Source organism: Balaenoptera physalus, assembly GCF_965194825.1.
Source record: "Balaenoptera physalus genome assembly, chromosome: 9".
Lineage (NCBI taxonomy): Eukaryota > Metazoa > Chordata > Mammalia > Artiodactyla > Balaenopteridae > Balaenoptera > Balaenoptera physalus.
In genome coordinates, this window is record NC_138888.1 from 34,896,642 (window position 1) to 34,922,051 (window position 25,410).

The window sequence follows — 25,410 nt, forward strand, 5'->3', positions numbered from 1 at the left end:
AAAGCACAACATTAAAGGAAACACCACAGCGTATGTTGACAGTTATAGAAGAATTGCTGCTGTTTTCACCCTTCACACCAGAATAATTTTTTCAATATTTACCTCCCATGTGTAGAGAGGGAAACATATGGGGTTTTATATAATCATAAGCATAAACAGGTGGCTACTTAGGTACATTTAATTTGCAAGCAACATCAATACTGAACAACGCAATCAGCACCACATGGCTCCCAAACTCTTTCCACTAACATTCCATTAGCAAAATTAAGATCATTAAAATAGAGGGAGGGTACACTCCTCCCTCAGTTGGCTTCAACTACCCTTCAGAGCCATGAATAAAACACATTTTCAAAAATGCCTTGGCATTTTGCTGCTTCTTTTGTTCAAGGGAACTTCAGCAACTGTGTATAATATATACCTTGTGAATAACTACAACCAGCACAATATTTGCATTTAAAATGTGCTTACATCTCCCTATAATCTGCTTATTATGGACATAAAATTTTGGTGGTTAAATTCTAAGCAATTTATCAAAGCCTGGAGTCAGACAAATTCCTCAAAGCCACCTGGAAATATTTCCCCAAAGGCAGTCCACCTAAAGAGGTCACCTGAGGCTCTTTTCCATAATCAAACACTCTGGCAAAATCTGTAATGGTAGCTGGTAACTTTTTTTGCTCAGCCTGTGTCAGATACTGAACTGTGGATTCTACATATTTTGTCTCATCTAATTTGATCCAAACTGGATCCTCTTTGGCCCTGTAAGTATTCATCTCTCTGATGTTATAACCATCCTACAATGGCTTAGAATTCCAGAGTGAAAGAAAATGATATGAAAGAATAGCTATTATTTCTTGTATTTTGCTTTTTCAGTGCTTGCTCTGTGTCAAGTGCTATCTAAGCATGTTACATGTATTGACTCATTTAATCATCACAATGACTTTATGAGGTAGATGAAACAATTTTCTCCATTTTACAGAAAAGGAAATTATAACCCTGAGAGTTTAAGTTCTCAAGTTTACACAGTGGGGAAAGGACTGAGACCAAACTTAAACCCAGGTTGTTTGAATCAAAAATTCATACTTTTAACCACTTCACTTTCCTGTTGGGATAGTAGTGTGTTGCTGGGCCTGAAAATTCTATTGCCTAAAGTCAGCAAGAGCCAGGAGTAGTAAATGTGTGATATTTTGACGGTCTCCTAATAAAGCCTCGTGAGAGATTTGGGGGACCTAATGTCTGTGGGCGTTCTTTCCAGTCCTGATACCTCTATGTGTCTTCTCAAGGGGCAGTGCTCTGGAGAACTGTAAGAGTCCAGAGAACTGTGCTCTTGCCAAGGTTTATGAGAAGAAGAATTTCTGACATCTTCTCGCCTCATCCTAAGTCTATTACTCATTCTCACTGCTTAGAAGAGAGAAAGCTTTAACATGAACAAGGATATATGGCACTTTTAATAGTAAAGCCATGATTATAACAGAGATTTAGGCATTGATATCAAATTATATCATTTGATTTCAAAGTCTAACATTATTAATGTAAATTATTTGTTAAATATCTCAAATGTATTAGATATTGCATATCACTCCTTTCAAGGCCTTACTGGGAAAATTAAGGTTTTTTCATGCAGTGGTTGAACCATTGAGGTAAAAATGAATCAAAAGATTTTACGATTTATTCTTTTTATTGCCAGGTAAAAGAACTATTAAAAATTGTTAATAGCTATTAGAGATAATTCTGATTTCATTATACATGTAAAGACATTCACACATAGGAATTCTACAGCCACACTTAGCATCTAAAACACTTAACAAACTTGGTCACCATCTTAGATATGTCCTCTCCTCCTCCTAAATACTCCATTAAATTACTACACAAAATTTTCTTATGAATTTGACTTTCCTCACATTCCTTGTTTCTGCTCTTGGAGACTTCTGTCAAGATTGTTTGAATCACTCATTAGTTGATGATTTTCAATAATCTCAGAAATCTGGAGAATTTTCTCACAGTTTGGACATTATTATTATTATATGTTTCATTACTTTGCTCAAGAATTTTGAGTTTTTTGCTTTGATAGGGTATTTCATGCATCTCGTTTTAATCTGAAATTAAATAGAGGTGCTTGAGCTAAGATTCTAGTCAAAATACCAGATTTGGGATAGTCTTGAAGAAGATAGTTTTTGTAGGATGTGCTGACCTAAGAATTGTCTTGGAAATGTAACAAAATAATAGGAAAATGTGGAATGAGAAACCTATATAGGCAAGTATAAAGTAACAAGGATGCTTAGGAACTTGATTGCAGGACAAAGTGCCATTTTGAAGAGGCAGAGGCATACACTCACAAAAATAAGTGAAACACACTTTGCTTTATTGGCAGAGAGACAAGACACATGATCAAAAATATGTAGTAGTCTGATTTCTCTCTAAATCTTCTCCTTCACATAGCTCAGTCCATTAGAAATTTTTGAGCAGTATCTCAAATATATATGTATTTATTTAAAATTATGGCAGCTATGCATATATATGCATGTATATTTGATGTGTTATTAATCTATATCTCAAAGGCAAATTTCTTTATGATGATAGTGGATGTGAATCCACATTTTGATAACTTTAAATTGTTAAAGAAGTTTCAGCCACTCTTCATATTTTATTAGACGAGAGTGTCATTGTTTTATTTCATAATATGGCTAAAGAAGAGATTGAGTGAGAGTAGGAATGTCGACTTCGTCCTTTTTTTTTGTTCACTTGTGTTTATATTAGTTTTATTTTCAATACATGATTTCTTTGCAAGAAACGTGTGAAGCCATTTATCCATTTTGTGAGATTTACTTTATTTTAAAACTGTGATAATGTATTCTGGAAACCCACTTACATATGGCCAGGTGGTCTGCAGCACACTCAAAGAACATGATCTTGTGGACAGAGCTGTCAACCCCTTCAGCTTGTGCAGTTCCCAGGCCTCCCACATGCCTGTACCTCCAGGCACGTGGCCATCTGATGTATGAGGAGATGAGACTAGTGCCAATCAATGTCAAATATCAGTGAAGTTCACTTTCTTATGTTGCTTGTTTTAAAAAGCTCTAAGAATTTCTGCACTCAAAAGGAGGGTGAAAGGCTGGACAAACAATTTATGATTTACAATAATAATGAAAGGCTTAAATGTGTAACCCTATGATTAAGCCCTTGAGCTTTTAGAGGCACAAAATCCTACTTGTATCTTATGAGCTGTGTGATGATAGAGAATTTATGGTATCTCTTCAAACTTTCCTGTGGTTATTTGTGAAGTGTTTGTTTTTTATTTCTAGCTACCTCATATTGTAATTTGGAAAATTGAATTCTATCAGACATGTAAATTTCCAGCACATTCTAAGCTGCTAATATTTTAATAATCCTAATTTTGATGATATGAGAGGAAGATGAGAATTAGTACATAAAGTTCACTCTAAGATTCCTTATCTCAGAGATAGAGGGAATATGTTTGGTTGGAACTGTGAAAGCAAGCTAGAGATTAGACAAAGAAAAAAGATTGTGAACTCTTTTCACACATAACATCTTACACAATGATCTTATGTATATAAATAGTATTCTGATACACAGGTGGAAATTTTTTATTTTTTAAATTACTCCCTATTTCTGTGAGAATTGATGAGATAGAGAAAAAAGTAGAAAAAAATCTGATGAGTGTAAATTCTGCACGGTGAACCAGGAAGTTATTTTTGCTCTTCTCATACTGGAGGGTCTGGAAAGGCTGACCAATGCAAAGGGAGGGCCAACCTGTGAGACCACATACATAGCTTGTGAACTGGAATAAACATGTTCTCATAGGAAATGTCCTTGTAAGTCATTTGTGTGACAGGGAGGTGGCCTGGGGTGGAGGTAAGATTATGAGACTTGGATTTAAAAGGTCTGACTTGAGATTCTATAGCCACGACTATGAAAATCATGACCGTTTTTATATCCCCCAGTAATAATATTTGTTTTACTGTTCTTGAAAGAATATAAATGATGCATATGAAAAAATTTGTTTAAGCTTGTAACTTTTTAAGCAAATTTCATTTGTTACTCTTACTATTAATAATAATGATTGCAGATCATTAAGAATTGGATAAAAATATAAACTCCCCAAAAGCCTGAGATTCAAGGACAAGATCTTAAACACTAAATTTACTTATTGACTGTTTTTCAACAGATCAACTAATTGCATTTCCTTATAATTTTTGTTTCTCAAGGAACATACTCTTTATGAACAATTTCTCCTAGGTAAAAATAACACTAATATCCATTTTAATAGGTGACAATCAAATTTGGAAATAGAAATCTATTTTCTTTCTGCTTTTTAACTTACATTGTGAGGATTACATATTGGCTTATTTTATTATCTCTCTAATGATCACTCAGCTCCTGAAATATGTTTTGTTTTGTGTTTTGAAAAAATAATAAATTATATTTTCTCTAGTATAAAACTATTTTTACACTCTTTCAGAAAAAGATGGAGAAAAAATTGGTTGAATTTAAAGCTGATCATATCTGTGGTGCTATAGTTTATTCTGAAATTAAAGTTCCAATATGACATCATTCACATATATATATATGTATATATACATATATATCTGTATATACTTGCCCTAGTTTATATGGTATCGAGTGGCTGTTTGTAAGAAGGGACTCTTTGGACTGGCTGCAATAACATATAAAGAAATAAGTTAATAAAATATTTTTCCTGTACTCTGCCACTTAGTATGCTAAACTGTGTCCTTAATCATCTTCTAAGGGAAAACACACAGATTTCTTAGATAGATTTTTCTTGCAATGGAGACATCCAACAAGACAGCTCTGAAGTGTGTGATTAACTTGAAATAATAGTGGCCCTTAGGGTTTCAGGCTTTTTCTACTTCATAACATTTTGGGTCTGTTATTACCTTAGGTGAACCCAATTCCCCAGGAAAGAAGATGCTGAATTAATTCTTCTGTGACTTATGTCATCAATATAGCGAGGATAGAAATGAAACCATGTTTCTTTACGCTTATGAGATTCTAGGTAGCTATTATTTAAACTTATTTCACAAAAACTGCTGAATTTTTTATACCCTGATGATGACTGTGGACTCTTAGAAATAAATCTTCACATGGAAACAAATGAGATTAAACATGTGCATGCACTTGCACACGGGCACGTGCACATACACACACAAATTCAGTTACTGTGGAGAATTCGAGAGTACTGTTTTATTGGATTTTCCCTGATACAAGACATAATAAAATAAGAAGTTCCTTCAAAGTAAATGTTTCTTTGCCTTACTGTCTTCAAGCACACCATGCAGGGAATGAACACTATTTGATTTATAAAGGTTTTCAGGACAGATTGCACATGCTACCTTCCTCAGCCTTTGCCAGGATTGTATCACCCACTTTTTCAGAACATTTATATTTAAAAGTAACCAAAATCCTGTATTTTTTTTTGTTTGAGCAAAGATCGACTAAAAAATAACATCATAAATCTTTGTACCATAACCCAAAATACACATAAGAGACATTGTAACCTGGTTAATAATAATTTGATACATAGATAAATTTAATTGGACTGTATTTTTGACTAAATGAAAAAATAACTTTTACAAGCTATATCATTCTAGTAGGATTCTTTACACACTGCCTTCTTAGTGTATGCTATTATATAATAATTGTCTTAATTTACTTTGGGGTTAACAAAGCAATTACCTAATTTTTCCTTTGTTCTTATTTTCTCTGGAATTTATTAAAATTTATTCAATAAATAAATTTCTGAAAGTGCTACAAAACAGATGTGCTTATAAAATAAAAGCAAAATAATTCAAAGAGAAGAATGAAACTTAAACATGCAAGCATAAAAAGCTGTGTCTTAAAGAACAAAAATTCATTGTATCAGTGACTATCCCAATAGTATTAGAGGAAAAAATTTGAAATAGTGAAACTATGGCAAAATTAGAAAAGTAATGAGAAGAATGAATGATATATAATCAAGAGTATTCAATGCAGAACAACTATCTAACCTGGCATTTCTCAAGGAGAGTTATGTGGATCACTAATATATCGTGACATACTATTTTGTAGTTTATTTATGTATGTTTCCCCAAGAGTTTTAGAATGAAAGAAATTTGGGAAATTCTGCATGTTATATTCCCCTCTTGTGAGTCACAGTGCATCTGAAGTTTCTGAGAAATCTTAAATTACTTGGAAATATGTAGATACTTTTTATTGTGGTAAAATGCATATAACATCAAATTTACCATTTTAAAGTGTACAATTTAGTGTCATTAGGTACATTCACAATGCGTTACAACCATCACCATGGTCTAGTTCCAGGTAATAACTGTGTAATCGTTAATTTGACCATGAAACAGTTTCCTTCTGGAATATCTTTTAATTTTGGTGTTTCCAGAGAATATATATGGAAATACTGATCTAATCCAATCCTTTCATTTTAAAAATTAAAAATGCGATCTTGAGAGATTAAATGCCTTGCTCAAGATCACACATGTGGTTGGGAGATAGCCAGTATCTCATGCAGATTGCATCTCCAGGAAGTGGGCCTTTTCTATTTCACGCTATTTTCCCCTTTCCATCTATGTGGCCTGTCTGGATCTGACAATCCAGTAACCTACAGAAAATACATTAAATTTTTACCTAGAAGAATTCAAGATTAAAACAAATATCTCTAATCTTGAAAAAGGTACATTACTTTTAAATGCTACGTTTTACTTGTTTTATAACTCTCTTGCTGTGATTTTCTTATGAGAACTTTCTAATTCACAGAATTCTGTTCTCAGGTCTTTTTAAGATTGTGGCTGATAAAACTCCATACCTCACTATGGAAGAAATTACAAGAACCATCCATATTGGACCAAGTAGACTGGGACATCCTTGCTTCTATCATCAGAAGGATATAAAACTAGAGAATCTCATCATAAAGCATGGTGAGCAAATCATGCTCAACTCAGTCGAAGAGATCAATGGAGAAATAATGGTGAACTGTGGTGTGCTAAGGAATCATCAAAATCACTCATTTACTTTGCCTTTGTCACAAGAAGGAGAGTTCTATGAGTGTGATGATGAACATATCTACACCCTAAAGGAAATTGTCCAATGGAAGATCCCCAAGAACAGAACACGAACTGTGAAACTTACAGACTTTTCAAATAAGTGGGACTTAACAAATCCATTCCCTAAAGGCTTTTATGGTGCTGTGATTCTCAAGCCTGTTTATGAAATTCAAGGTGTGATGAAATGTAAGTATCCCCTGAGAATGATGCTTTATGAACATGATTGTGGGGTTTGGGAAAGAGAAAAGCTTTAGTCTAAAGAATGGAACTCTGTCCCTGACTTGTCCATTAAGCCCACTGAGAGTTAGATTCTCATCTATAAATAAGCAAATCATGTATTTGTTGCAAGACTCAAATTCAGTAATTTATGTAAGCAAATATTTTAAATTGTGTGGTGCTATCCAAATGTAAAATGCTGTAATTGTCAGGTACAGACAGATTAAAATATTTATTTTTATCACTGCCAGTTAAACAGGATCAGAAAAGAGCTACTTTTTAGAATAGAGAATTAATTGGCTAGAAAGAAGCTTTCTTGTATGGAGGTGGTCAAAAAAGAGGTAAGAGTATAAAGTTTCTTTATGTGTCCCTTACTCCTACTTTTGTGGGAGCCTTTTTTCTTTTTTTATTTCAGCCATCCCTCATTGGTCATAAATCTTCCTATGAGTTTGGAGTCCTTCTGACTTAAGGAAAATGATATGACAAATTAATTCACACATAATGTGGGTTTAAAAGGATTCTATTGAAATATAGTTGTTTTACAATATTATATTTGTTTCAGGTGTACAGCATAGTGATTCAATGTTTTTATACATTATACTCCCTTTAGAATTATTACAAAATAATGGCTATATTTCCCTGTGCTGTACAATATATCCTTGTTGCTTATCTATCTTATACATAGTACTTTGTATATCTTAATCCCATACCCCATCCTGACCCTCCCCCTTTCCCTCTTCCCACATAAGTGTATTTTAGTATGTAATCTTCATAAGATTTTTGCATTTTAAAATAGGAATAGCTGGAGAGAGCATTGTAATCCTAAAGAAATTAACACCTTGACTTTTTAAGATTATGGCACATAAGCATGACAAGTATGGAACAAAGAGTTCTGTATTTGCAGTCAAAAGTCCTGGATTCTAACTCTGGTCAATAACTTAACAGGTGGTGGCTTTGGGTGAGCCATCTAAACTGTGTCTATACAAAGGGGATGATGATATCCCTTTTGTCTATGTCTTGGAGTTGTTTTGAGAATGAAATAAGGTTCTATTAAGATACTATATGTAACACACCCGAGAAAAAAAGCAATATGTAAAAATGTTTGGTCAAAGAGTACCCCTTGGATATCTCAAATTCTATTTATCTCTGCTCCTATTAATATTGTTGGTCACATGCAATTGTGAAAAACTTGATGTGCCTTTTGAGTAGGTTTTAGAGCTGTGTTAAATTTTGTTACATACATCTGTTTAACCAGAAATCAATTAATTCATTTGAGCAAAAGGTGTAGGTAAGGAATTCCACTCAAGTAGTGATTTTTTTTTGTACTACAAAAAATTGAGGCCACAGCATGATTATTTTTTTCAGTTGACAAAATATTGAAGTCGCAGCAAACTTTAGACCTCACATTAGTGTTTTGTCAGCTTTCCCAAAACGTACAATCAAAATTGGTAACTGAGTTTTCCTTAGTTTTCATAAATAATGGATAGCATTTTCTCATTTTAAATTTTGTTATTTTTCTAAAACCATTGGCATCTCCTATCATGCAGATGCAAATGAAGGCGAACCCAGAACCTAAGCACATGAACAAGATGGTTACAGAATTTAATGAATTTAGGTTAAGGATCACGAAGGCCTTCACTGAGGAAATGACACTTAAACTAAGATCTGAAGGGTGAATAGGAGATGGGCAGGCTGAGAGAGAGGGGACAACATTGGAGGAAGCAGACGCAGTTTGAAGGAAAGCAGGTAAGCAAGAGACTGTGGTTCCAGTGCACCTGGTGAGAAAAGAGAGAAGGCAGGCTGAGACAGATATCAAAACATGCAATGGGGTAGTGGAATCAGTCATGGAGGATCTTGAAATATATGTTAAGGGGTTAACATTTGTCCAAAGAGCAAATTAATAATGGTTTTTCAGCTGGAGAAACAAGGTGGGAGAAGTGTAGTGAGGCCGCTGGTTCTGTGGCAGAGTACTGGGGGGTTAATACAATAGTGATATAAGAGGGACAGCTCTTCTTAATGGGTATTTCAGAAGTACAGCTAGCCAGATCTGAAGGTCTATTGGAAGGGGAAAGAAGTTAACCTGATTCCCAGGCTTCTGGCTTGATCTGCTGGTTGAATGGTGGTGCAGTTTATCACATATAAACATTGACAGAAGAGCAGGGGATATTAACAGAAGTGTTTAGATGGACTTAAATATGGTTTCATGCTAGCTAAGGTCCCAGAAGAAAGCCTTTAGATGAAGTAAAATCCTTCCCCAAATGTTTTAGTCCAATTTCCATTCTTTAATGATATTAAAATTGAATTTCGATTTTAATTATTTTGGACCTTTAATTTCTTAGGGATTATTTTAAACATTAGTTCTCATTGTATAGCAATTTCAGGACAGATACTGTATGAGACTGCTTTGCATGTATACTGACTACAGAATATTTCCTGAAAATAGAGGATGGGTGTCCAACACAAAAAGTCAAATTTAAAAAATTATTGTTGTTATAGGCATTTTTCTTCTAAGTATAAAATGTAAACTGTTTTTTGATCAATTGTGGTCTTGTTTTACATGATTCTTTCTTATATTGAGGATTCATACTTGCCTTGAAGTCAAGGGCATGTTGCCTGCTAAGTTGTTTTCCAGTGACTTTGAGTGTCAGGCACAGTTCAAACTCCTCTTGACTTGAGTCCTTCTTTTCTAAAGTGACAAGAAAAAGAATAGGTCTGTCAGGGGTTGGAGATTTTAGAGAAACCTTAGGGTGGAAAGCAAGATGGAAAAGACTGAGAACTATAGGAAGCTATGAAATATTGATTTGTGGAAAAGAGTACATAGCAAGTAAATAGAGAAAAGAGGAAATATAAGATATTCTACTCCTAGTACTAGTTTTTAATGTTACTAATGGGAAAATTTAGGCTTTATAAAAAAGAAATGTAGCACAAAGTGTTTAAATGGAATATTTGTTCCTGGAAACTCTTGGTCACAGGCCAACCCCCTCTAACTCTTACCCTACACTTAGTGATTTTTTAAAAACTAAATCTCTTTGGAAAAGAGGTATAAATAACCATCCAAGACCTCTAACTACTGGTTTCATATAAGTCATAGCAAAATCTCTTTGTGCCTTTAACAGGAAGATAAAATTCATATTAGTGTAACAAATGGAATGCATAATATTTGCAAATGAAAAATGGAGCCAGCCATTTAAAGCGGCTTCAAAAAAATCTTGATTTTAAAACTTTTTAATGGAGTTATGTTTTGGTGTATTGATTGATAAGTAGTTATTTACTAGTGGAAATTTTAAGAGTTGGAAAGTTGCATTTTGCTTTAGGAGAAAAACTTAGTGCCATTCAAATTTGGGAAAAAGTTTCTGCTCAAGTATATGACGTAATTCATTTATAAACAGAGGGCTGAAATCACACGAGCAGAATGGTGATATCAGAAAGGCAGTATCTGAATATTGTATAATAGGTGACAAATGAGTAGAAGAAAAAAGTACATTGATCTTTTAGTATTCTGAGACTTTGTCTTTCTCTCATGTATTTTCAAAAATAATTTCCATTTTTATCAAAGTCAAAAGTGTCAAATAGTAGTAAAAAGACAAAGTTACCAACAAACCTTGTGCCCTTGACCATTCCCAAATTTCCCCCACATTCTGCTACTCTGAGGTAACTCCTTTAAATATTTTGCTCCTGCTTTCTTGTATTTCCATTCACATTTCCAATAATATACGGATATTGCTATTTTTCAAGTGATCAGTTTTAGACAGTAACTACTGACTTCCATGTGTGGTGATGAAGATTTAATTATAGGTCTTATATTCCTACTTCCTCTTCCCTTTCCCCATTCTCTCAGTATATGATAAGTTATGGTTAAGCATTTGCAGTTTCATTATTGTGACAGCTCATTGCTGAATCAAGTGGTAGATAATGACCATAATTCCATTTCTGTATAACTTTATTTTTCTGTAATAATGACCTTACTATTTCATTTCTTAGTTTTCTTCAATCCTCTCCTAAGTCTTGAAGTATTTTCCAACATCTTTGTAAAAGAAAACAAAAAAAGCCATTCAACGCAATTTTCCAGAGCCCAAACTGTCAGGAGATCTACCTCTTCTGTTATTTTTTTTATCCTGAAGTATTCCTCCTGGAACCCTCCAACCTCATGCTCCAGTCTGTATTTGTGGCTCTCTAGAACTAATACATAGGTGCTTGTCTTAGCTTGGGATACTATTATAAAAATACCATAAACTGGGTGGCTTATAAGCAACAGAAATTTATTTCTTACAGTTCTAGAGGCTGGAAGTCTGAGATTAGGGTGCCAGCACTGTGGAATTCTGGTGAGGAAACTCTTCCAGGTTGCAGATTGCAGACTTACAGTATCCTTATCCTTACAGTATCCTTACACAGAGAGCAGAGAGGGGAAGCAAAGCCTCTGGTGCCTTGTATAAGGGCTCTGATCTCATTGATGAGGGCTCCATCCTCATGACCTCATCTAATTCTAATCACCTCCCAAAGATGCCACCTCCTGACCCCCTCACATTATGAAGTTGAGTTTCAACATATGAATATTAGGGGACACAAACATTTAGTCCATTACAGTGTTGTCCTGGGACTTCGATTTAACACCATCCTGGTGGTTACTCTTTGACTTGCTTCTGTGTTTACTAGCAATTTCTGGACTCAAATAACTTATTGTTTCCAGTATTTCCTTTGAGAGATTATCCATGGTATTCAGAAGTTTCACAGTCATGTGCTTTGTGGTAGGTCTGTTCTTTCATTGTGAGGAAAGTTTTCAGGTTGGAAATTCAGGTCCCTCATTTCTAGGATAAATTCTTTGATAATTGCCTTTCAACTGTTTTTTCTCTTCTCTCCTTCTGTAACTTCTAATCTCATGTTGAAGCTCCCATACTAATGTAGAACTATTTTCTTTATTTTATGTCTCTTTGTCTTTGGTTTACCTTCAGGGAAAATTTCTTAACTACATTTCCAACTGTTTTAATGAATTTTTAATTTCAGCTATCATATTTTTAATTTCTAAGAGTTATTTCTTATATCATTTTTTAACTGTTAACACGTTCTTGTTTTAAGGACTCAGTATCTTATCTCTCTGAGAATATACTACTATTTCTTAAAGTTTTCTACTGTTCCTTGCACTTTATCTGCCTCTTTTGGCCTTTTTTGAAGTTTTAGTCTGTCATTCTTGTTAAATGTTTTCCTCAAATTCTTGGTGATTATTTCCCACTTGTTCATATTTACATGTTAGACACATTTTTAATTTAATTTACAAGTGAGGCACTATTGATATACGAGCTCTTTGTTTTATGAATTTTAGGTTTCATTTTGTTGGCTTTTTCACTGGAGAATTCCCCAAATTCAGATCCTGTGAGTCTTTCCTCCAGGACTTGTTCAATTTCATCTGAAAAGAATCTTCTTGATACCTCCTGGGGGTTATGAAACTATTGTAACTGAGTGGGGAAGTTGCTGAGGCTTTCACTGTTCCCCCATAGATTTAGACTTCCCTTCTTTGCTTTCAGTTCCATGCTTCTCCCCTGCTCACCTATGCCTACTTTCCAGATTCTACGACCCTGTACTCTTTCCTGCAGAGAGAGAGGTGGGAAGGGTTGTCACCTGTCTTCCCCAAATTAAAGCTGAAGACCTGGTTTAACCATGCTTCAAACATTCACATAATCCCCTTGTTTTGTCCTCTACCTTCAGAGGGTCTTTATGCCTCCAATTCAAAAACCTTTTGGGAGTTGTGTGGGGCAAAAAAGGCTGACTTTTCACTGGACTCGAACTCCTTAGGCACATAGGCTTTCCTTTTTCTATTCTACCGAATCGTTGACCATTCTTCCATCTGAGTTCAATCTTTATCTAGTTTAAGGATTGCAGACATCTTTTAGATTCATTGAAACTCTTTCTTTTTTCTTTCTTTTTCTCCTTTTTACCCTATGGCAAATTTAAGGGAAGAAAGAGTTGAAAAGCAACATATTTCACCCATAAACCTCACTACTTACTGAAATTGGTCCTAGGTCAGAGTTTTTCCTGGACCTAGTATAACCCTGAAAGGACTGGTTGCTAATATTACTAAGTGATAAGTATAATTTATAAACTTAATCTTTTTAACACAACATAATTTTTAGTAATTTATGGAAGTATCTGAGTCAATTTCTTATGTATTTCTTTTTATCTTCTCAATGCTTGAGATAAAGTAAATGTTCATTATTCAATAAATTAAATACATGAATGAATGAATGAAGCAACTAAAATAATTGCTTCTGTCTATATATGTTGTACAGTACAAAGTTCCTATTTAGGTATCAAGAAGGTTTTCTCACCCACCATATCCAGATTTGATTTGTTACAATGACATATTTATGAACTTAATAGCTAAGGAGAATGAATATTCACTTTATGGCACCAAAGTTGATATCACTTATACTTATATAACAGGTTCAATTTTTATTAGTGATGTTTTTCCTAATGTTTCCATGAAAGTACTGTGACATAACATGATCTTTAGAACCCGTGGATGCTCTAGCCAGCTTCCATTTCATTTTCTTCCTTTAGGCAGAAATCTTACTGCTAATAAAAACATCAAACAGCAAGCAAAGTACAGTTTTTACTATATATGTGTGTATATATTATGTATATACATATATATATATATATATATATATTTATTTATTTATTTATTCTTAAACTACCAATAATTAACTTTTGATCATTCAGGGTTCTCCAGAGAAAAAGTATATAATATTATATAAATTGATATTATATATTATATATAATTGTATTATATTATCTATACATGATTATATATGAATTAGTTATTTAATTAATTTTAAGGCCTTGGCTAATGTAATTATGGGGGCTAATAAGTTCTACATCTATAGGACAGGCTGACAAGCTGGAAACTCAGGCAGAAGTTTATGCTGCAGTCTTGAGGCAGAATTTCTTCTTCTCTGGGAAACTTCTGTTTTTGCTCTTTAGACCTTCAGCTGATTGGATGAGGCTTATCCACATATTGAGGGTAACATCCTTTACTTAAAGTCAAGTTATTTGGATGGTAACCACGTCTACAAAATACCGTCACAGCAACACCTAGATCAGTGTTTGATTAAATAGCTGGCTGCAACAGGCCAGTCAAGTTGACATATCAATGAAGAAAACATGTTAATTGTATCATTTAGTATAAGAAAATGGCTCTTCACTTTTCTTAGCTTTTATAAACTGAATGAAAATGTAAAAGACAGAGTAGTGTTACAAATAAAGCCATATCAAATGCAAGATTGCTCAAGGAAAGTCCTGATGATTTTTTTTCTGCTACAAATGTTGGAGAGTGATCCAAAAGGAACTTTATCTGTTTATAAATACAAACAGAAGTAGAACCAGAGGAGGACCACCCAACAAAATGGAAATTCACTGTATAGCTTCTCTTAAGTTGAAATGAAACTGAATAAATGGAAAAAAATTAATTCACAGAATATTTGTAAAGAAAATTGAGACCAAATAGATGAACTACAAAGCAAATTTTAATTTAAAAGTCTAGAATGAGGCAAGTTCAGAAATTATTAGTGCATCGAATAATCATTGTATAATGAAGAGTATGATGTGATGCAAAAATGTAAGCAAAACAATTCACAGAATAAATGAGAGCTGGAGACAAAATTTATGAAAGCACTTTAGAGAAAAATAACTATAGTCTTGGAAAGTAAATTAAAAAATCAAACTTAGAAAGTGAAAATTTGCAAAAAATACATGAATTGTTTAATAATAATAATAATATAGGAGAAACTAGAAATTGAGAAAAACTGCAGGCTAGAATTTACAAAATTTGTTAAGAAAAAAATATGTAGAAACAACCATCTTGCTTCAAGACTTGAATAAGATTGTCTCAGTAGATTTCCTACCATGTACTGCTAATTCAGGCCTAATTGCAAAGTATAGGTCCTTGAATGCTGAGTTGAGACAAAGAGTATTCCAGAATTGAGTATTAGCTGTTCAAGGAAGCATGCATTGCCTAACATTAACCAAGCTTAAATGTATACCTTTATTTTCTCTTTAAAGATAATTTTTAGTGGGGTCCCCCAAATTCACACTTGGCTAAAAGAGTTGTTGCAGTGGGAAATGCAGAAAAGCATCACATTATGATTAACGTTAGCCCTAACTGTACAGGGACTTTCCCTGAAAGAATAGGCAGAAAGACAATGTTTAATGAAATGACTCAGAAGCAGAGAAAAGAAACTAATGCTACCTTTTTAGAGAAGATGGAATGGAAATTTTTTTCACAAGAGCTCCCTTTGGAAAACCAGAAAACGTACCCAAGCCAGAACAATTCATGTTTACCCAGGAAGAAAATTTGGGAAGTGTAAACTAAGGTTGCATGAGTATATATTGTTTTTACTTTAGATTAATTTGAAACTGAAAAACTTGTAATAAAGACCATCAGGAATGTCTCTCATGCTCGGAGTTGCTGTCTTCTTATCTCTTTATCAGTTTGAAGTCAAGATAACTTTTTTGGGAAATTTTCTAATTTAGCTCATTTTCTATAACCATTTTCATTTCTGGTGGTGGGAGGGAGGGTTACTTATAAGATAAAAATGCTTGTTTAAAATTGTATAATACACACACACACACGCGCACACACACACACACACACACACTGGATATACCAAAATGTAAGCAGTGGTAGTCTAAAGCTGATAAAGATTGTAATGTTTTATCTCCCCTCTTATTTTTAAAAAATATTTTTATAAGAGCATGTAACTTCTTGTTTATAAGAAAACCAAAACAAAAAATGTTGATTTATCTTTCTTTTGGACACAGATATAATGAAATTTGTCATAAAAATTAGTTAAGCCTATTTCAGTTTGAAAACTTAAGTATGTCATTTCCAAATTCTAGGTAACTTTCTTTTTTAATTTTTGAAAAATTTATTTTATTTATTTTTTTATACAGCAGGTCCTTATTAGTCATCAGTTTTATACACATCAGTGTATACATGTCAACCACAATCGCCCAATTCATCACACCCCCACCCCCAACCCCCTGCCGCTTTTCCCCCTTGGGGTCCATTCGTTTGTTCTCTACATCTGTTTCTCAATTTCTGCCCTGCAGACCGGTTCATCTGTACCATTTTTCTAGGTTCCACATATATGCGTTAATATACGATATTTGTTTTTCTCTTTCTGACTTACTTCACACTGTATGACAGTCTCTAGATCCATCCACGTCTCAACAAATGACCCAATTTCATTCCTTTTTATGGCTGAGTAATATTCCATTGTATATATGTACCACAACTTCTTTATCCATTCGTCTGTCAATGGGCATTTAGGTTGCTTCCATGACCTGGCTATTGTAAAGAGTGCTGCAATGAACATTGGGGTGCATGTGTCTTTTTGAATGATGGATTTCTCAGGGTATATGCCCAGTAGTGGGATTGCTGGATCATATAGTAATTCTATTTTTAGTTTTTTAAGGAACCTCCATACTGTTCTCCATAGTGGCTGTATCAATTTACATTCCCACCAACAGCACAAGACGGTTCCCTTTTCTCCACACCCTCTCCAGCATTTGCTGTTTGTAGATTTTCTGATGATGCCCATTCGAACTGGTGTGAGGTGATACCTCATTGTAGTTTTGATTTGCATTTCTCTAATAATTAGTGATGTTGAGCAGCTTTTCATGTGCTTCTTGGCCATCTGTATGTCTTTGGAGAAATGTCTATTTAGGTCTTCTGCCCATTTTTGGCTTGGGTTTTTTTTTTTTAATATTGAGCTGCATGAGCTATTTATATATTTTGGAGATTAATCCTTTGTCCGTTGATTCGTTTGCAAATATTTTCTCCCATTCTGAGGGTTGTCTTTTCGTCTTGTTTATGGTTTCCTTTGCTGTGCAAAAGCTTTGAAGTTTCATTAGGTCCCATTTGTTTATTTTTGTTTTTATTTCCATTACTCTAGGAGGTGGATCAAAAAAGATCTTGCTGTGATTTATGTCAAAGAGTGTTCTTCCTATGTTTTCCTCTAAGAGTTTTATAGTGTCCGGTCTTACATTTAGGTATCTAATCCATTTTGAGTTTATTTTTGTGTATGGTGTTAGGGAGTGTTCTAATTTCATTCTTTTACATGTAGCTGTCCAGTTTTCCCAGGAACATTTATTGAAGAGACTGTCTTTTCTCCATTGTATATCCTTGCCTCCTTTGTCATAGATTAGTTGACCATAGGTGCGTGGGTTTATCTCTGGGCTTTCTATCTTGTTCCATTGATCTATGTTTCTGTTTTTGTGCCAGTACCATATTGTCTTGATTACTGTAGCTTTGTAGTATAGTGTGAAGTCAGGGAGTCTGATTCCTCCAGCTCCGTTTTTTTCCCTCAAGACTGCTTTGGCTATTCGGCGTCTTTTGTGTCTCCATACAAATTTTAAGATTTTTTGTTCTAGTTACGTAAAATATGCCATTGGTAATTTGATAGGGATTGCATTGAATCTGTAGATTGCTTTGGGTAGTATAGTCATTTTCACAATGTTGATTCTTCCAATCCAAGAACATAATATATCTCTCCATCTGTTTGTATCATCTTTAATTTCTTTCATCAGTGTTTTATAGTTTTCTGAGTACAGGTCTTTTACCTCCTTAGGTAAGTTTATTCCTAGGTATTTTATTCTTTTTGTTGCAATGGTAAATGGGAGTGTTTCCTTAATTTCTCTTTCAGATTTTTCATCATTAGTATATAGGAATGCAAGAGATTTCTGTGCATTAATTTTGTATCCTGCAACTTTACCAAATTCATTGATTAGCTCTAGTAGTTTTCTGGTGGCATCTTTAGGATTCTCTATGTATAGTATCATGTCATGTGCAAACAGTGACAGTTTTACTTCTTCTTTTCCAATTTGTATTCCTTTTATTTCTTTTTCTTCTCTGATTGCCATGGCTAGGACTTCCAAAACTGTGTTGAATAATAGTGGTGAGAGTGGACATCCTTGTCTTGTTCCTGATCTTAGTGGAAATGCTTTCAGTTTTTCACCACTGAGAATGATGTTTGCTGTGGATTTGTCATATATGGCCTTCATTATGTTGAATAGGTTCCCTCTATGCCCACTTTCTGGAGAGTTTTTATCATAAATGGGTGTTGAATTTTGTCAAAAGCTTTTTCTGCATCTATTGAGATGATCATATGGCTTTTATACTTCAATTTGTTAATATGGTTTATCTCATTGATTGATTTATGTATATTGAAGAATCCTTGCATTCCTGGGATAAATCCCACTTGATCATGGTGTATGATCCTTTTAATGTGTTATTGGATTCTGTTTGCTAGTATTTTGTTGAGTATTTTTGCATCTATATTCATCAGTGATATTGGTCTGTAATTTTCTTTTTTTGTAGTACCTTTGTCTGGTTTTGGTATCAGGGTGATGGTGGCTTCATAGAATGAGTTTGGGAGTGTTCCTTCCTCTGCAAATTTTTGGAAGATTTTGAGAAGGATGAGTGTTAGCTCTTTTCTAACTGTTTGATAGAATTCACCTGTGAAGCCATCTGGTCCTGGACTTTTGTTTGTTGGAAGATTTTTAATCACAGTTTCAATTTTATTACTTGCGATTGGTCTGTTTATATTTTCTCTTTCTTCCTGGTTCAGTCTCAGAAGGTTGTCCTTTTCTAAGAATTTGTCCATTTCTTCCAGGTTGTCCATTTTATTGGCATAGGGTTGCTTGTAGTAGTCTCTTAGGATGTTTTGTATTTTTGTGGTGTCTGTTGTAACTTCTCCTTGTTCATTTCTAATTTTATTGATTTGAGTCCTCTCCCTCTTTTTCTTGCTGAGTCTGGCTAATGGTTTATCAATTTTGTTTATCTTCTCAAAGAACCAGCTTTTAGTTTTATTGATCTTTGCTATTGTTTTCTTTGTTTCTATTTCATTTATTTCTGCTCTGATCTTTATGATTTCTTTCCTTCTGCTAACTTTGGGTTTTGTTTGTTCTTCTTTCTCTAGTTCTTTTAGGTGTAAGGTTAGATTGTTTATTTGAGATTTTCCTTGTTTCTTGAGGTAGGCTTGTCTAGCTATTAACTTCCCTCTTAGAACTGCTTTTGCTGCATCCCGTAGGTTTTAGATCATCCTGTTTTCATTGTCATGGAAGGTTGCCTATCTCCACCTCATTGAGTTGTTTTTCTGGGGTTTTATCTTGTTCCTTCATCTGGTACATAGCCCTCTGCCTTTTCATCTTGTCTATCTTTCTGTGAATGTGGTTTTTGTTCCACAGGCTGCAGGATTGTAGTTCTTCTTGCTTCTGCTGTCTGCCCTCTGGTGGATGAGGCTATCTAAGAGACTTGTGCAAGTTTCCTGATGGGAGGGACTGGTCTTCTCATTCAATCTTAACAATAAACCTGCCAGTGTTGGAGGGTCTCCTGCAGAGGTGGGGGCAGCTGTGGCTCACCTTGGGGACAAGGACACTGGCAGCAGAAGTTTTGGGAAGTACTCCTTGGTGTGAGCCCTCCTGGAGTCCACCATTCGCCCCACCAATGGGCCTCAGGGCAAATAACCTCTAGGCAACGTTTTAAAAATGTTTTTATTTTAACTTTTGGCTATGGAGAACTTAAAACGTGCAAAAGTAAAGAGAATAGTATAAGCAATAAGAAGGGTTTTGTTTTAATGTATTATCTAACATAACAGTACAATATATAAAGTTTGAAGTTGATGCAAAAACAATTAAGTACAGTGAGTTGTCAGTATACTGGTTATCTGTGGGCTTCATGGCAGTTAGTAGAGAAAGGTAAATGCTCTGAATCCAGCTTCTCTTCCCATTGTGCTGTCAAATTAATCTGCCAAAATCTATTTAATTTGGTCGTTATTAATCTCAAATATTCCAGGGGCAGATCCATCTTCAGACATAGTCTTACTTTCAGTGGGTCTCCGGTCCCGATTCCCTGCTCTAGTTTAAAATCCTGAGGCTGAATTACATGTTAATCACTGACTATATCCTATTTAGTCTGCTTCCTTATCTATGACTGTGGTTTTCTTACCACCTATGATATTCTTTCTGCTATCCTATCTTGGCTTGTAATATCTCTCCATCCTTAAAGACTCATGTTGTAGCCACCTCTTTACTAATATCTATCTTTATCCCCATCCCAAAACTAGGTGTGTTATTTATTCAACTTTTTCTGCCTACTATGGTTTTAATTGAGCCTTTTACATGATTCCATTTTCTTTCTTCCTCAGCATATCAATTATACTTTAAAAATATTTTTAGTCATTGCCTTGGAGTTTGCAATATGCATATATAATCCAAGTCCAACTTTCAACTAACACTATACAACTTCATGGCTAGGGCAGGTACCTTATAACAGAGTATTCCCAATTACTCTCTTTTGTCTCTGTAACACTGCTGTCATTCATTTCATTATCCATGAGCTATAATCATCCAATATATTGTTGCTATTATTATTTTGAACAAACTGTTATCTGTTACATCAATTAAAAATAAGAAAAATAAAACATTTTATTTTGCCTTCATTTATTCCTTCTCTAATACTCTTCTTTCTTTATGTAGATCTGAGTTTCTGACATATTTTCTTCTCTGTGAAGAACTTCTTTTATATTCCTTGCAAGGTAGGTCTACTGTTGACATATTTCCTCACATTTGTTTGTCTGAGAAAGTCTTTATTTCTCTTTCACTTTTGTAGGGGAGGTAAAATTTTACGTTTACCCTCTTAGGGTTTTTTTTGGCTGGCCCAAAGAATTAAACTGACCTTAGACAGATGAAGAGGAGAAAAAGCATACAAATTTGCATAAGTTTGACATGGAAGCCCTCATAAGAAAATGAAGACCCAAAGAAATGGTGAAACCTGCATGCTTTTAAATTGGGTTGAGCAACTGAGCTATTGTGGAAAAGTAAACTATGAGGTGAGGCCTAAGAGGATACAAATTATTTTAACAAGGTCTGTTTGTACAGAATTCTCTTGGCTTTGACTCCCTGTTAGAAGAGTGTTTTCTTTCTCCTGGTACTGAGGGCATCTTTAACATGAGAGTTTTTAGCTCCTGTTTTCAGGGAGAAAGGGGAGATTAGAATGTTCTTTTTGAATCTGCTGTTTTTCAAGTGCACTTAGCTCAAAATAATCCTTAAGCCAAAGTGATATATTTTGGGATGGCATATTCTGCCACCCTTGACTTTTGAAGGATAATTTTGTCACATATAGAATTCTAGGTTGGTAATTTTTTCTCTTCCAACACTTTAAATATGCCATTTACTCTTTCTGCTTTCATGGTTTCTGAAGAGAAGTCCAGTGTAATTATTATCCTCCTTCCTCCACAGGCAAGGTGGGTTTTTCTTCTGGCTTCTTCAAGTTTTCTCTCTTCTTTGTTTTTCTGCAGTTTGAATATGATATGCCTAGGTGTTGACTTTTTGTATTTATCCTGCTTTTTGTTCTCTAAACTTCATTAATTTTGGCGAATTCTCCACCATTATTACTTCATTATTGCTTCTGTTCCTTTCCTTTTTTCCTTCTGGAATTCCTATGCGTGTACGTTACAACCTTTGTAATTGTCCCACAGGTCTTGGAAATTCTGTGTTGTTGTTTTTCATTCTTTTGCTTTTCAGTTTGGGAAGTTTCTATTGATCTATCTTCAAGCTCACTGATTCTTTCCTTAGCCATGTATAGCCTATTGATGAACACGTCAAAGTTATTCTTTAATTATTTTCCTGTGTTTTTAATTTCTAGCATTTCTTTGTAGTTCTGTCCTAGAGTTTCCACCCCTCTGCTTACCTTAGCAATCTTTTCTTGCATTTTCTTCCATTAGAGCCCTTAATATATTAATCATATTTTAAGTTGCCAGTCTGATAATTCCAAAATCTCTTGCATATCTGAGTCTGGTTTTGATGCTTGCTTTGTCTCTTCAGACTATGCTGTTTGCCTTTTAACATACCTTGTAATTTTTTGTTGAAAGCTAGGCATGATGTATAGGGTAAAAGAAACTGAGGTAAATAGGCCTTTAGTGTGAGGTTTTAGGCTAGGAGTTAGGCTGTGTTCACTGTTTACTGTACCTGTAGGTGTCAGAAGCTAAAATTGTACATAATATCCTTGTTTATTGTTTTCCCTGTTGTCTTTCCCTAGAGACCCCTTCTTAAATAGGATCATAAGTGCCATTCTTTCCATTGTAATCTCCTATTATTTTATAGAAGTCTTCTTGATATGGTTGGTGAGGTGTAGGGGAGGGGAAGCATGCTATAATCCTGTAATTAGGTCTTAGTCTTTTACTGACCCTGCTTCTCAGCTTTTCTCCCCACATCTCCTTAGTGAGACAGAATGTCTATCGGGGGCTGGAGTTAGGTAATTCCTTTCCCCCACATCAGTTATTAGACTGGTAAAACCCAAGTTGGTTAGGCTGTGGTAAAATAGTTTTCCTTCACTCAGGCCTTTTTTAAGGAGAAGTGAGTGATCTGAGTGTATTTCAAAATGGTTACTTTTCCCGTCACCCTGCCTAAAGCATGAGGGGAATTTTCTCAGATCTTCACTCTGAGAACCTGGTGGGGCTCCTGGACGTAAACTCAGGAAACTGTGGGGGGATCCTGCTAAGCCTGGCCCTCCATAAGTTTTATCTCTCAAGCTTGTCCATGTTTAGTCTCCAGCAGTTAGTCAGTTACTCTTAAAGTGTTCTTACCTTCACTGGCTCCATCAGTGGTTTCTGACCCCTATAAGCTGTAACTTTCTGTATTCACCCATCTTTCTAGTTTTGGGGGTGACAGTTTTTCCTGTGACTTCAATTATCTGATGGATCTAAGAAGAGTTGTTCATTTTCACTGCATGTGCTATTTCCCTGTATTGAATATTCTTTTAAAGGGTATGCATCATGATAATTTTATACCCTAAAATGTCTAGATTATTATTTTGTAGAAATTAAACAATAAAACTATTTATTGTATTGAATAAGTCATTGAGTAAGATAAACTACAACCTAAAGCAACAAGTTTTAATTGAAATATACAATACCTTCTATGATGTATAGCTGGAGTTTTAGCAGTAGAAACTTTTCTCCCCCCAGTGAAATTTTACTTGGAACTCCACTTGCTTACTAGATCACAACTTTTACAGCTCAGCCAAGAACATTGTTTTGGCAATTGTTTTTCATTCATTCAATTCATTTATTGAGTATCTACTATGTGCTAGGGACCATGCTAGACACTAGGATATGTTGGTGAACAAAGCAATTAAAGACTCCTATCCCTGTGGAGCATAAGTTCCATTTTGGGGAAACAAACAATAAATAATGATGATAATAAATAAGCAAACTATATGGAATGATTGAAGGTAAAGGATGACATTGAAAATAGAGAAACAGAGAAGGGCAAAGGACAGAGATAGTTGCATTTTTAAATAGAGCACTGTCTTAGTCCATTTTGTGGCTATACCAAAATGCCATAGACTGGATGGCTTATAAACAACAGAAATTTATTTCTACAGTTCTGGAGATTGGGAAGTCCAAGATCAAGGTGCTGGCAGATTTGGTGTCTGGTGAAGGTCTACTTTGTAGTTCATAGGTGGCTGTTTTCTCATTGTGTCCTCACATGTCAGAAGGGCAAGGGAGCTCTCTGGGGTCTCTTTTATAAGGGCAGTAATCTCATTACCTAATTACCTCCCAAAGGTCCCACCTCCAAATACCATCACATTGAGGATTAGGTTTTAACAAATGAATTTGGGGGAGGGGAACAAAAATTCAGACTATGGGAAGCACATTTTGGGGAAGTCTCATGGAGAAGATGACATTTAAGCAGACATGAAGAAGAAGAGGTGTTGGCCATAAATATATCGGGCTGAAGGATGTGGCAGGCAGAGGAAACAGGCTTTTTAAAAACCTGATTAACAACAAGGAGGTCATGGAGGGAACAGTAAATTAGAATGAGGCAACCCAGTGGCAGATGAGATCAACGTGGTACCTAGGACCTCGGTTAAGTGCTTTGACTTTTACTGAAGTGAAAAGGACTGCCACTGTGGGGCAATGAACAGGAGAAAGATATGATCAATTTAACATTTAAAAAGACCGTCTGGCTTCCCTACAAAGATTTGACTGTAAGAAGACTGTTTAGGAAGCCACTGCAATAAACCAGGCAAGAAATAATGTAGCTTAGATCAGAGTGGTTCTGAGGTAATGGATGTTGAGTGTTAGGAAAAAAGAGAGAGAAGCTAAGGTGTCTCAGATTTCTGCACCAAACAAGGAGAATGAGCAACAGATAGATTAGGTTTGGGTTGGGAAGATCAGAATTTCAGTTTAAGCATGTTAATTTTGAGACATCTATTAGATAACCAAGTGGAGATCTTAAATAGATATTTAGAGTGCAGGAGAATTATTTGGCTAGAGATAGATGTTGGGGAATCATCAGCATACAGATGGTACTTAAAAACATGAGACTGTGTAAAATCATGTGGGTGTGAGTGTGGACAGAGAAAGGAGGAGAACCAAGAAACATTAAAAGGTGTGTGTGTCGGGGGGAGAGTGGGTGGTATGTAGAGGAGAAGAAACCAGAAAGAAAGTTGAGAAGAATTATAAGAAGGAAATAAGTGAGGTAACTCTAGCAGAGAGTCGAATCTACTCTGTCAAATGCTGCTGATATATCAAGTAGGATGAGATAGGCTAGCACATCTTCAGTGAATTTGGTACAGAAGTATTGAAGATAGGTCAGGAATTGGGTACATAAAAATTTAACAGAAGTTAGATAGCCTGGCCCAGAGGCTTTCTCTGGCAATAAAGTTGTCCTAAGTTATTAAGACAATTCCTTCCCCACCGTACCCATTGTGCCCAAATACAGCCTGGGATCTAGCTTGCATTAGGGTCCCTATGGTCAATTTAAAGCCCTCAGAAAGTCGTTAATGGCATATATTCTACCAGTGTCAAGTCGTTCCCTCAACTTGAGAAATGACCTGAGTCTATGAACCCATCTAGTCCTAGCTCTACAATTCTTAAAAGCACAGTTCATTTTGTTTTTTTTTTTTAATGTGGGAAGGTTTTAATCCACAGTACTTTTGCATATATTCTGCCGTTGGCCAGCTAATATATTTTCTACATATGTGACAAAGATACTGATTTCCAGATTGCTTTTGGTAACTCTAGCATTTGCTTTCTTTTTTTTTTTTTCACACACACACACT

The 25,410-nt window shown here is 35.0% G+C and overlaps 1 protein-coding gene across 1 annotated transcript in view; it reads left to right on the forward strand.

The window, feature by feature from the left end:
* Positions 1–25,410, forward strand: part of THEMIS (thymocyte selection associated) — a 167,775-nt gene that overhangs the window by 63,010 nt on the left and 79,355 nt on the right. The window contains exon 3 of the mRNA XM_082474663.1: positions 6,801–7,259. Within this exon, the coding sequence (XP_082330789.1) occupies positions 6,801–7,259 (459 nt within the window). The remainder of the gene's footprint in view (positions 1–6,800; positions 7,260–25,410) is intronic.